This window comes from Nerophis lumbriciformis, linkage group LG02 (assembly GCF_033978685.3).
Source record: "Nerophis lumbriciformis linkage group LG02, RoL_Nlum_v2.1, whole genome shotgun sequence".
NCBI classification, from domain to species: domain Eukaryota; kingdom Metazoa; phylum Chordata; class Actinopteri; order Syngnathiformes; family Syngnathidae; genus Nerophis; species Nerophis lumbriciformis.
Genome location: NC_084549.2, coordinates 8,462,136 through 8,476,402, shown reverse-complemented (window position 1 = coordinate 8,476,402; position 14,267 = coordinate 8,462,136). Strand labels below are relative to the sequence as shown.

General features: G+C 40.2%; 2 protein-coding genes across 3 annotated transcripts in view; one reads left to right on the top strand and one right to left on the bottom strand.

Moving 5' to 3' along the window:
• gtpbp2a (GTP binding protein 2a) overlaps positions 1-2,408 on the bottom strand; it is a 41,451-nt gene extending 39,043 nt beyond the window's left edge. The window contains exon 1 of one of the 2 annotated variants that reach the window (XM_061928920.1): positions 2,357-2,408. Coding sequence is in view for 1 of the 2 variants with exons in the window: in XM_061928165.2 (XP_061784149.1) it covers positions 2,025-2,219 (195 nt within the window). In the remaining variant the exon portion in view is untranslated. The other variant, XM_061928165.2, reaches the window with a different exon arrangement.
• Positions 2,409-8,371: 5,963 nt separating this feature from the next.
• On the top strand, positions 8,372-12,277 carry LOC133581371 (otoraplin-like). Its single transcript, XM_061935395.1, has 4 exons — positions 8,372-8,562; positions 8,632-8,771; positions 11,170-11,280; positions 11,356-12,277. Exons 1-4 carry the CDS (start codon positions 8,448-8,450, stop codon positions 11,377-11,379), a joined length of 390 nt encoding a protein of 129 aa, XP_061791379.1. The 5' UTR covers positions 8,372-8,447; the 3' UTR covers positions 11,380-12,277.
• The last annotated feature ends 1,990 nt before the right edge of the window (positions 12,278-14,267 follow it).

Here is a 14,267-nt window from a genome sequence, read left to right as displayed (position 1 = left end):
TATTTATTCATTGCACACAGACTGATGCATTCAAATGTTTATTTCATTTAATTTTGATGATTTGAAGTGGCAACAAATGAAAATCCAAAATTCCGTGTGTCACAAAATTAGAATATTACTTAAGGCTAATACAAAAAAGGGATTTTTAGAAATGTTGGCCAACTGAAAAGTATGAAAATGAAAAATATGAGCATGTACAATACTCAATACTTGGTTGGAGCTCCTTTTGCCTCAATTACTGCGTTAATGCGGCGTGGCATGGAGTCGATGAGTTTCTGGCACTGCTCAGGTGTTATGAGAGCCCAGGTTGCTCTGATAGTGGCCTTCAACTCTTCTGCGTTTTTGGGTCTGGCATTCTGCATCTTCCTTTTCACAATACCCCACAGATTTTCTATGGGGCTAAGGTCAGGGGAGTTGGCGGGCCAATTTAGAACAGAAATACCATGGTCCGTAAACCAGGCACGGGTAGATTTTGCGCTGTGTGCAGGCGCCAAGTCCTGTTGGAACTTGAAATCTCCATCTCCATAGAGCAGGTCAGCAGCAGGAAGCATGAAGTGCTCTAAAACTTGCTGGTAGACGGCTGCGTTGACCCTGGATCTCAGGAAACAGAGTGGACCGACACCAGCTGGACTGCTGCTGAGTGGTCCAAAGTCATGTTTTCTGACGAAAGCAAATTTTGCATTTCCTTTGGAAATCGAGGTCCCAGAGTCTGGAGGAAGACAGGAGAGGCACAGGATCCACGTTGCCTGAAGTCTAGTGTAAAGTTTCCACCATTAGTGATGGTTTGGGGTGCCATGTCATCTGCTGGTGTCGGTCCACTCTGTTTCCTGAGATCCAGGGTCAACGCAGCCGTCTACCAGAAAGTTTTAGAGCACTTCATGCTTCCTGCTGCTGACCTGCTCTATGGAGATGGAGATTTCAAGTTCCAACAGGACTTGGCGCCTGCACACAGCGCAAAATCTACCCGTGCCTGGTTTACGGACCATGGTATTTCTGTTCTAAATTGGCCCGCCAACTCCCCTGACCTTAGCCCCATAGAAAATCTGTGGGGTATTGTGAAAAGGAAGATGCAGGATGCCAGACCCAAAAACGCAGAAGAGTTGAAGGCCACTATCAGAGCAACCTGGTCTCTCATAACACCTGAGCAGTGCCAGAAACTCATCGACTCCATGCCACGCCGCATTAACGCAGTAATTGAGGCAAAAGGAGCTCCAACCAAGTATTGAGTATTGTACATGCTCATATTTTTCATTTTCATACTTTTCAGTTGGCCAACATTTCTAAAAATCCCTTTTTTGTATTAGCCTTAAGTAATATTCTAATTTTGTGACACACGGAATTTTGGATTTTCATTTGTTGCCACTTCAAATCATCAAAATTAAATGAAATAAACATTTGAATGCATCAGTCTGTGTGCAATGAATAAATATAATGTAGAAGTTACACCTTTTGAATGCAATTACTGAAATAAATCAAGTTTTTCAAAATATTCTAATTTACTGGCTTTTACCTGTATATACTGTATATGGAAATACTTGACTTGGTGAATTCTAGCTGTCAATATACTCCTCCCCTCTTAACCACGCCCCCAACCACACTCCGCCCCACCCCCGACCACGCCCCCACACCCCTCCTCCCGAAATCGGAGGTCTCAAGGTTGGCAAGTATGATTATCGGACATCTCTAATTTAAACATAATACATACATTATAAGGGGATTCCAGCTATAAATTGTAAAAAATATAATGTTATTAAAAGGACCTCTCATTTTTTTAAATTTTGTTTTTACTTTCGCTTTGCAACAAGCTACGTGGCAGGACACGGATAGCTATTGTTTGGTTAGCAAACAAAGAGTGGGACACAATATGCTAGCACTTTAAACTTAGTAATACACAATGTATATTATATATAACACAATTTAGCTGCTAACTTCATTTATGTAAGTCGTGTATTGTTTATAGGCTACTTGTGCAGTAACTAGCATCCATAGTGCTATTCTCGCCGGTGCTAATATGGCGAGCTTACCTCCGGAGGTAGATACGGGGCGTTATTGCTCGGTTTAAAGCTCGGTTTGAAGTGTCGACCATTGGATTTCTTTTTCTTCTTCGCAGAAGCCCTTCTGGGGACAAATCCGCAAGCATTCCCGGACTTTACTTCACTTTGAGAGTCACAATCGTGTCCATTTTCTGAGGCAAAAAAGTCCGAGACCAGTGCATCCATAAGCTATTTGCGTGGACCGGAGACGGCGGGTGGATGCGTCCGAGAAGCGGGTTAAAAAAATGCAGATTAAATATATAACTCTATGTGTGTGTGTGTGGTTCTAAACCCCCCACCCAACCCCTACCAAGTACACACACCCTGCGAAGTCTCCAAAATAACAACAACAGTACTGGATAGGGTGGTTTTGAGTTCGAGGACTACATACGTCACACTGTAAGACGTCACCACATGCGAGTTGTTTTGAACAAACGAGCAAGACGAGAGGGCGGTTCACGGGTTCAAAGTCGCCTGGCGTGTGGTAAGCACCGCCCGCTCGGGCTACTCTGGTTTACAACAGCACGCACGCACGCAGAGCCTTGCGTCAGCCGACGCGGAAGTCAATGTTTGACAACAAGACTGACGAAAGTTTGCATCTATACCGTGAAATCGTGTCAGTGCAATTTTGAAATGATATTGCAGCATTTTCGAGTGAAATTTCTGAGCTGAATAATGCGGCTATTTTCACTAGTTCAAATGTATCTGAGTAAAGTTTATTGCAATAATATCCATCAATTTTCTACCAGTCAAATATCATCATCATCATCATCATCCAACAAGTATGGCTCAAATAATAATATTCGAGATGATCAAATATATATATATATATATATATATATATATATATATATATATATATATATATATATATATATATATATATATATATACATACATATATATATATTTATATATATATATATATAAATATATATATATATATATATATATATATATATATAACAAAAAAAAGATAATATATATATATATATACATACATGCATATATATATATATGCATGTATGTTTGTATATATATATATATATATATATATATATATATATATATATATATATATATATATATATATATATATATATATATATCCATCCATCCATCTTCTTCCGCTTATCCGAGGTCGGGTCGCGGGGGCAGCAGCCTAAGCAGGGAAGCCCAGACTTCCCTCTCCCCAGCCACTTCGTCCAGCTCTTCCTGTGGGACCCCGAGGCGTTCCCAGGCCAGCCGGGAGACATAGTCTTCCCAACGTGTCCTGGGTCTTCCTCGCGGCCTCCTACCGGTCGGACGTGCCCTAAACACCTCCCTAGGGAGGCGTTCGGGTGGCATCCTGACCAGATGCCCGAACCACCTCATCTGGCTCCTCTCGATGTGGAGGAGCAGCGACTTTACTTTGAGCTCCTCCCGGATGGCAGAGCTTCTCACCCTATCTCTAAGGGAGAGCCCCGCCACCCGGCGGAGGAAACTCATTTCGGCCGCTTGTACCCGTGATCTTGTCCTTTCGGTCATAACCCAAAGCTCATGACCATAGGTGAGGATGGGAACGGAGATCGACCGGTAAATTGAGAGCTTTGCCTTCCGGCTCAGCTCCTTCTTCACCACAACGGACCGATACAGCGTCCGCATTACTGAAGACGCCGCACCAATCCGCCTGTCGATCTCACGATTCACTCTTCCCTCACTCGTGAACAAGACTCCAAGGTACTTGAACTCCTCCACTTGGGGCAAGATCTCCTTCCCAACCCGGAGATGGCACTCCACCCTTTTCCGGGCGAGAACCATGGACTCGGACTTGGATTTTATATATATATATATATATATATATATATATATATATATATATATATATATATATATATATATATATGCATGTATGTATATATCATCAATTGTCTACCAGTCAAATACAATTTTTGACAATTTCATCATCATCATCCAACAAGTATGACTCAAATAATAATATTCGAGTTTTTCATATATATTGCAGCCCTTTGAGACACTTGTGATTTAGGGCTATATAAATAAACATTGATTGATTGATATATATATCAATCAATCAATCAATGTTTATTTATATAGCCCTAAATCACAAGTGTCTCAAAGGGCTGCACAAGCCACAGCGACATCCTCGGTACAAAGCCCACATAAGGGCAAGGAAAAACTCACCCCAGTGGGACGTCGATGTGAATGACTATGAGAAACCTTGGAGAGGACCGCATATGTGGGTAACCCCCCCCCCTAGAGGAGACCGAATGCAATGGATGTCGAGTGGGTCTGACATAATATTGTGAGAGTCCAGTCCATAGTGGATCCAACATAATAGTAAGAGTCCAGTCCATAGTGGGGCCAGCAGGACACCATCCCGAGCAGAGACGGGTCAGCAGCGCAGAGATGTTCCCAGCCGATGCACAGGCGAGCGGTCCACCCCGGGTCCCGACTCTGGACAGCCAGCACTTCATCCATGGCCACCGGACCTGTGCCCCCCACCCCCTCCACAGGAAGAGGGGAGCAGAGGAGAAAAGAAAAGAAACGGCAGATCAACTGGTCTAAAAGGGGGGCTATTTAAAGGCTAGAGTATACAAATGAGTTTTAAGATGGGACTTAAATGCATATATATATATATATATATATATATATATATATATATATATATATATATATATATATATATATATGTATATACAGGTAAAAGCCAGTAAATTAGAATATTTTGAAAAACTTGATTCATTTCAGTAATTGCATTCAAAAGGTGTAACTTGTACATTATATGTATTCATTGCACACAGACTGATGCATTCAAATGTTTATTTCATTTAATTTTGATGATTTGAAGTGGGATTTTTAGAAATGTTGGCCAACTGAAAAGTATGAAAATGAAAAATATGAGCATGTACAATACTCAATACTTGGTTGGAGCTCCTTTTGCCTCAATTACTGCGTTAATGCGGCGTGGCATGGAGTCGATGAGTTTCTGGCACTGCTCAGGTGTTATGAGAGCTCAGGTTGCTCTGATAGTGGCCTTCAACTCTTCTGCGTTTTTGGGTCTGGCATTCTGCATCTTCCTTTTCACAATACCCCACAGATTTTCTATGGGGCTAAGGTCAGGGGAGTTGGCGGGCCAATTTAGAACAGAAATACCATGGTCCGTAAACCAGGCACGGGTAGATTTTGCGCTGTGTGCAGGCGCCAAGTCCTGTTGGAACTTGAAATCTCCATCTCCATAGAGCAGGTCAGCAGCAGGAAGCATGAAGTGCTCTAAAACTTGCTGGTAGACGGCTGCGTTGACCCTGGATCTCAGGAAACAGAGTGGACCGACACCAGCAGATGACATGGCACCCCAAACCATCACTGATGGTGGAAACTTTACACTAGACTTCAGGCAACGTGGATCCTGTGCCTCTCCTGTCTTCCTCCAGACTCTGGGACCTCGATTTCCAAAGGAAATGCAAAATTTGCATGGTTGGGTGATGGTTTGGGGTGCCATGTCATCTGCTGGTGTCGGTCCACTCTGTTTCCTGAGATCCAGGGTCAACGCAGCCGTCTACCAGCAAGTTTTAGAGCACTTCATGCTTCCTGCTGCTGACCTGCTCTATGGAGATGGAGATTTCAAGTTCCAACAGGACTTGGTGCCTGCACACAGCGCAAAATCTATCGTGCCTGGTTTACGGACCATGGTATTTCTGTTCTAAATTGGCCCGCCAACTCCCCTGACTTTAGCCCCATAGAAAATCTGTGGGGTATTGTGAAAAGGAAGATGCAGAATGCCAGACCCAAAAACGCAGAAGAGTTGAAGGCCACTATCAGAGCAACCTGGGCTCTCATAACACCTGAGCAGTGCCAGAAACTCATCGACTCCATGCCACGCCGCATTAACGCAGTAATTGAGGCAAAAGGAGCTCCAACCAAGTATTGAGTATTGTACATGCTCATATTTTTCATTTTCATACTTTTCAGTTGGCCAACATTTCTAAAAATCCCTTTTTTGTGTTAGCCTTAAGTAATATTCAAATTTTGTGACACACGGAATTTTGGATTTTCATTTGTTGCCACTTCAAATCATCAAAATTAAATGAAATAAACATTTGAATGCATCAGTCTGTGTGCAATGAATAAATATAATGTACAAGTTACACCTTTTGAATGCAATTACTGAAATAAATCAAGTTTTTCAAAATATTCTAATTTACTGGCTTTTACCTGTGTATATATATATATATATATATATATATATATATATATATATATATATATATATATATATATATATATATATATATATATATATATATATATATCTACATCCTGAAAATATGCAAACAAAACTGTTTAGATAATTGATACTTCAAACTTGCATAAATAAATCTTAAGGAATATAGCATAACTTGGCTTCTGAGAGCTTCAAAATGTAATGAATAAAATGCTAGAGTTGTAGATAAACAAGCAATTATTTTAATAATAAAATATGGTCATTTTGAATGAATTATTATGATAATTTAAAATTAATTATTTAAAATATGTTTATTTTAATTTATAATTCTATGGCTGGATGTAATAAGGAGTCAGAAAAAATACAAATAAAAATACAATTAATTTTGATGTTTTTAGCAAAATATAGTAAAAATTTATTTAGTTTAAAAAATATATATATATATATTTATTTTTAGGTAAGATAAACATAATAATACAATTTATCTCTAGTCAGGATGATTTAGTTCTTGTCACCCTGTTGTCCTCCCGTTGTGAAAAAAGGCTGTCCTCACTCAGGTCCGCATGGAGCTGGAGGGGGCGTGGCCTCCATCTCCGGCTGAAAATCGGGAGATTTTCGGGAGAATATTTGTCCCGGGAGGTTTTCGGGAGAGGCGCTGAATTTCGGGAGTCTCCCGGAAAATTCGGGAGGGTTAGCAAGTATGGTTTTTAAGCCTTTTTTTAAAAGCATCCACAGTCTGTGGTGCCCTCAGGTGGTCAGGGAGAGCGTTCCACAAACTGGGAGCGGCGGATTCTTATTGATTACAAACCTTTAAAAAAGTCATTATGGAAGTAAGCAAAGTAGGAGTCGAACTTTCACATACTAAATATACAATTATAATAATATAATATGTACACACACACACACACACATGCATATCCTAACAATAAAATTGCATTTGTTTACAAATATTTGGGTTTTATCTTAAACTACGTTCAATGTAGATAATCATGATTAATCCTAATTCCTAAACTTGATTATTCTGATCAAAGATCAAAGCAATTATTAATCATTTGACAGCCCTTATATAAATGTTTCATTTTAAGAGTGTATTGGCAAGGATGTTTGGAATTTTTTTTAATTTTTGGCAGTTTTACTGAGTTTCTACACATTGTAATGGATGTATGCAGCATTTTACTAAAGTTAGAGACTATGCATACATCTAAAAAAAAGGCTTTTTTTTTTTTTTTTTTTAAAAGAAGGGTTTTTAAGCCTTTTTTAAAAAGTAAAGTGTATTTAAAAAATAAAAATAAAAAGATAATAAAAATAAATAAAAATATGAACTAGAACAGCCTAATAGCTAGAACTAGTATGCATACATCTAAAAAAAAAAAGAAGTTTTTTTTAAAAGAAGGGTTTTTAAGCCTTTTTTTAAAAGTATCCACAGTCTGTGGTGCCCTCAGGTGGTCAGGGAGAGCGTTCTACAGACCGGGTGCGGCGGATTCTTATTGATTACAAACCTTTAAAAAAGTCATAATGGAAGTATAATTTAATCCTGACAATTAAATTGCATTTGTGTTCAAATATTTGGATCTTTTCTTAAACTAAGTTCAATGTAATTAATCACGATTATTCCAAATTCCTAAGCGTGATTAATCTGATTAAAACAATTATTAATCATTTGACAGCCTTTATATAAATATTTTATTTTAAGAGTGCCTTGGCAAGGGTTTTTGGAATTTTCTGCATTTTTGACAGTTTCACCGAGTTTCTTTGATTGATTGATTGATTGATTGATTGAAACTTTTATTAGTAGATTGCACAGTACAGTACATATTCCGTACAATTGACCACTAAATGGCAACACCCCAATAAGTTTTTCAACTTGTTTAAGTCGGGGTCCACGTTAATCAATTCCTGGTAATAGATGTTGTAATAGATGTATGCAACATTTTCCTAAAGAAAGAGCCTAATTTTCTACATAAACCGTGCAAGTAAACATGTTGTTTTTAAGAATAGTTGGCCCAACTCCCTCTGGCAGTTAACAAGCGTGTGACCGTTTTGAACATCAACCCTGATTGGACGGCCTCTGCCTGTGATGCAAAAGGCACAACCCATTTATTTTCCCCTCGTCAGAAGGGGGAAGTTTTCTCTCGAATCCTTTTAATAGTTCCACTTCTGCAACATTTTTTGGAGGGGAAAAAAAAAAAATGCTGCGCCCGCTCGTGATTCTGCTTTGCTTGGGGACGCTCCACCACACCTCGGAGGCCGTGGTGGCGGAAAAGCTGGCGGATAAAAAGACGTGCGGCGACGAAGAGTGCTCGTGTGAGTAGAAGTAACCCGGGAGAGAACGGCGCTTAAAGCGTCACATGTTTGTGTGATTCCTTCTTTCAGATGTGCTCTCCATGGCCACAGCTTTGGATGACTTCATAGGCCCGGATTGCAGATTCATCAAACTCAAGAAGGAGCAGAAGGTTTACGTGTATTCTAAACTTGTACCAGAGGAGGGCGGTGGTGTCTTCTGGTCTGGCAGTGTAGGTCCAAAACACTAAGAAATGAGACTGCATTGAAATATAATACAAACCCCGTTTCCATATGAGTTGGGAAATTGTGTTAGATGTAAATATAAACGGAATACAATGATTTGCAAATCATTTTCAACCCATATTCAGTTGAATATGCTACAAAGACAACATATTTGATGTTCAAACTGATAAACTTTTTTTTTTTTGTTGCAAAAAATCATTAACTTTAGAATTTGATGCCAGCAACACGTGACAAAGAAGTTGGGAAAGGTGGCAATAAATACTGATAAAGTTGAAGAATGCTCATCAAACACTTATTTGGAACATTCCACATTGGTGCAGGCTAATTGGGAACAGGTGGGTGCCATGATTGGGTATAAAAACAGCTTCCCAAAAAATCTTTCACAAGAAAGGATGGGGCGAGGTACACCCCTTTGTCCACAACTGCGTGAACAAATAGTCAAACAGTTTAAGAACAACGTTTCTCAAAGTGCAAATTGCAAGAAATTTAGGGATTTCAACATCTACGGTCCATAATATCATCAAAAGGTTCAGTAAATCTGGAGAAATCACTCCACATAAGCGGCATGGCCGGAAACCAACATTGAATGACCGTGACCTTCGATCCTCAGACGGCACTCTATCAAAAACCGACATCAATCTCTAAAGGATATCACCACATGTGCTCAGGAACACTTCAGAAAACCACTGTCACTAAATACAGTTGGTCGCTACATCTGTAAGTGCAAGTTAAAGCTCTACTATGCAAAGCGAAAGCCATTTATCAACAACACCCATAAACGCCGCCGCCTTCTTTCGGCCCGAGATCATCTAAAATGGACTCATGCAAAGTGGAAAAGTGGTCTGTGGTCTGACGAGTCCACATTTCAAATTGTTTTTGGAAATATTCGACATCATGTCATCCGGACCAAGGGGGAAGCGAACCATCCAGACTGTTATCGACGCAAAGTTGAAAAGCCAGCATCTGTGATGGTATGGGGGTGCATTAGTGCCCAAGGCATGGGTAACATACACATCTGTGAAGGCACCATTAATGCTGAAAGGTACATACAGGTTTTGGAACAACATATGCTGCCATCTAAGCGCCGTCTTTTTCATGGACGCCCCTGCTTATTCCAGCAAGACAATGCCAAGCCACATTCAGCACGTGTTACAACAGCGTGGCTTCGTAAAAAAAAAGTGCGGGTACTTTCCTGGCCCGCCTGCAGTCCAGACCTGTCTCCCATCGAAAATGTGTGGCGCATTGTGAAGCGTAAAATACGACAGCGGAGACCCCCGGACTGTTGAACGACTGAAGCTATACATAAAACAAGAATGGGAAAGAATTCCACTTTCAAAGCTTCAACAATTAGTTTCCTCAGTTCCCAATCGTTTATTGAGTGTTGTTAAAAGAAAAGGTGATGTAACACAGTGGTGAACATGCCTTTTCCCAACGACTTTGGCACGTGTTGCAGACGTGAAATTCTAAGTTAATTATTATTTGCAAAAAAAAAAAAAAGTTTATGAGTTTGAACATGAGATGAAGATGAGAATCAGCACCTCCAAGTCCGAGTCCATGGTTCTCGCCCGGAAAAGGGTGGAGTGCCATCTCCGGGTTGGGGAGGAGATCTTGCCTCAAGTGGAGGAGTTCAAGTACCTCGGAGTCTTGTTCACGAGTGAGGGAAGAGTGGATCGTGAGATCGACAGGCGGATCGGTGCGGCGTCTTCAGTAATGCGGACGCTGTATCGATCCGTTGTGGTGAAGAAGGAGCTGAGCCGGAAGGCAAAGCTCTCAATTTACCGGTCGATCTACGTTCCCATCCTCACCTATGGTCATGAGCTTTGGGTTATGACCGAAAGGACAAGATCACGGGTACAAGCGGCCGAAATGAGTTTCCTCCGCCGGGTGGCGGGGCTCTCCCTTAGAGATAGGGTGAGAAGCTCTGTCATCCGGGGGGAAGCTCAAAGTAAAGCCGCTGCTCCTCCACATCGAGAGGAGCCAGATGAGGTGGTTCGGGCATCTGGTCAGGATGCCACCTGAACGCTTCCCTAGGTAGGAGGCCGCGGGGAAGACCCAGGACACGTTGGGAAGACTATGTCTCCCGGCTGGCCTGGGAACGTCCCACAGGAAGAGCTGGACGAAGTGGCTGGGGAGAGGGAAGTCTGGGCTTCCCTGCTTAGGCTGCTGCCCCCGCGACCCAACCTCGGATAAGCGGAAGAAGATGGATGGATGGATGGATGGAGTTTGAACATCAAATATCTTGTCTTTGCAGAGCATTCAATTGAATATGGGTTGAAAAGGATTTGCAAATCATTGTATTCCGTTTATATTTACATCTAACACAATTTCCCAACTCATATGGAAACGGGGTTTGTACAAGCCTTTGAGTTCTGGTCACTGTTGTAGGTGTACGGCGATCGCTACGTGGATCAGATGGGCATCATCGGATACTTCCCTGCTGCCTTAGTGAAGGAGACGCAGAGGTTTAGAGAGGAAACTGTTGAGATTCCAACAACAGTGAGTACACGAACTTGGCCTTGGATGCATATTTTATATCCATTGAGCGTTATAAATGTGTTTCTTTCACTCCAGAATGCAGATTTCTCCTGTGCTTAAATATGGTGGACACGGACGGATGCTTCTTCTGTGCTCGTTCCAGAATTTGAATCCACGGTTGTTATCTGCAAGACAAGTGCCGCAACCAAACTGCGGCGACCTTTCATTTATTTTTCACGCCAATTCACATCAGTTTTAATGATAACGGGTTAGTTTTTAGGGATGCCCTAATCAACATTTTTGGCCTTAGACTTAGACAAACGTTATTGATCCACAAGGGAAATTGTTCTGCAGGCTTTAATTCCCTTCTCCGCTCCTTCATCTTTGTGCCGGCACAGCATCCCCGGCGCTTTTTTCCGCAGTTCCACTGGAATGTCCGGCCTCGATCCCCCACAGCGCTGGCAAGGAGAGCGCAAACAGCTCCTTGCGTGTGCAGCATACTTGCCAACCCTCCCGGATTTTCCGGGAGACTCCCGAAATTCAGCGCCTCTCCCGAAAACCTCCCGGGACAAATTTTCTCCCGAAAACCTCCCGAAATTCTGGCGGAGCTGGAGGCCACGCCCCCTCCAGGTTTATTGTTAGGCAGTTTCATTAACGTCCTCCCAGCGCGGCAACAACACACAACAACAGCAGTCACGTTTTGTCTACCATAAAGCAGTTCGTCTGCCGTAAACAGCAATGTTGTGACGCTCTTAAACAGGACAATACTACCATCCAGTGTACATGCATATGTGACAATAACATATACGGCTTTTAGAGGGTGCAGTGCACAACTGCGCACACAACAAGGAGACGAAGCAGAATGCACCATCAGAGAGGGTGTTCAGCATGGTTAGAAAAATAGTGACAGAGAATAGAACAAGGATGGACAATTCAACCCTTAACTCAACAATGAGTAGATGAGTGTTATGTGTGTGTATATGTGTAAATAAATGAACACTGAAAATCAAGTATTTCTTTTATATATATATATATATATATATATATATATATATATATATATATATATATATATATATATATATATATATATATAATAAAATAAATATATGTATATATATATATATATAGCTAGAATTCACTGAACGTCAGGTATTTCTTATATATATATATATATATATATATATATATATATATATATATATGTATATATATGTATATATATATATATATATATATATATATATATATATATATGTATATATATATATATATATATATATATAGCTAGAATTCACTGAAAGTCAAGTATTTCTTATATATATATATATATATATATATATATATATATATATATATGCATGAACAATATACGACAAATCATCTCAAACCACAACAAAACAATTGCAAATGAGCCGTCGACCCCCAGTCAGAGCGACTCCAAAACCAACAAAGCATGTAACTGTCGAAAGAAAACTGATTGCCCCCTCAACGGGGGGTGCTTACAAACATCAGTTGTCTACCAATCTAAGGTAATACGCAAGGACATTAACACATCCGACACATATGTAGGATTAACCGAGGGTGAATTCAAAACCAGATGGAACAATCACAAGGCTTCTTTCAGGAACAAAAACCTGCGAAATACCACAGAACTCAGCAAACACATTTGGGACCTCAAAGACAATAATGTTGAATATTCAATAACATGGCAAATTCTTGCATCCAGCACACCTTACAATAGTGGTAATAAAAGATGCAACCTATGCTTGAAAGAGAAGCTGTTTATTATTTACCGTCCAGACCTGTCATCCCTCAACAAGCGCAGCGAAATTGTAACAACATGCCGCCATAGACGGAAACACCTCCTAGGTAACACATGAGCCAATCACCACGCCCCTAGGCCAGCCTGTACCCACCCACTCTGTGCCCTATATAAACCATGGTATGCGAATGCTCCCATTAAAATCTCCTGACGATTGAGGGTACCCCACCTCATGAAACAGGCCTGTAGAGATGAAATAGTCTTGTGATTTTTTTTCCCACACATACATATATTGCGCTCTACTACGGTATCGAGCACTATTTTTTGGATAACCTTATTAAGACATATATATATATATATATATATATATATATATATATATATAAATATATATATATATATATATATATATATATATAAATATATATATATATATATATATATATGAAATACTTGACTTCACCAAGTCAAGTATTTCTTATATATATATATATATATATATATATATATATATATATATATATATATATATATATATATATATATATATATATATATATATATGTGTGTGGGAAAAAAATCACAAGACTACTTCATCTCTACAGGCCTGTTTCATGAGGGGTTCCCTCAATCATCAGGAGATGTAGAGATGAAGTAGTCTTGTGATTTTTTTCCCACACATACATATATTGCGCTCTACTACGGTATCGAGCACTATTTTTTGGATAACCTTATTAAGACATATATATATATATATATATATATATATATATATATATATATATATATATATATATATATATGTGTGTGTGTGAAACACTTAACTTGGTGAATTCTAGCTGTAAATATACTCCTCCCCTCTTAACCACGCCTCCAACCACGCCCCACCCCGCCTCTGACCACGCCCCCCGCCACCCTCCACCCCCCACCTCCCGAAATCGGAGGTCTCAAGGTTGGCAAGTATGGTGTGAAGTATTGGGACTAACACCTTTAGTTTCGTCAGTAACTAGTAATCTAACACGTTATTTTTTATATTCAGGAACTCGGTTACCGTTACTACATGATGCATTACTGTGTAATTTACGTTATTTTTTATGTAGTATCGGCTAGAAACAGAAGATCTGAGTGTGTTTTATTGCAGCGCTGCGGTGTCTTCCTTCTGTGTCACAAGGAAAAGAAGAGGCGTGCAGAGAAGAGGCGTGCTTTGTGTGGGTAGGGGCGGGGGGGCTCCCAGACCGTAGTT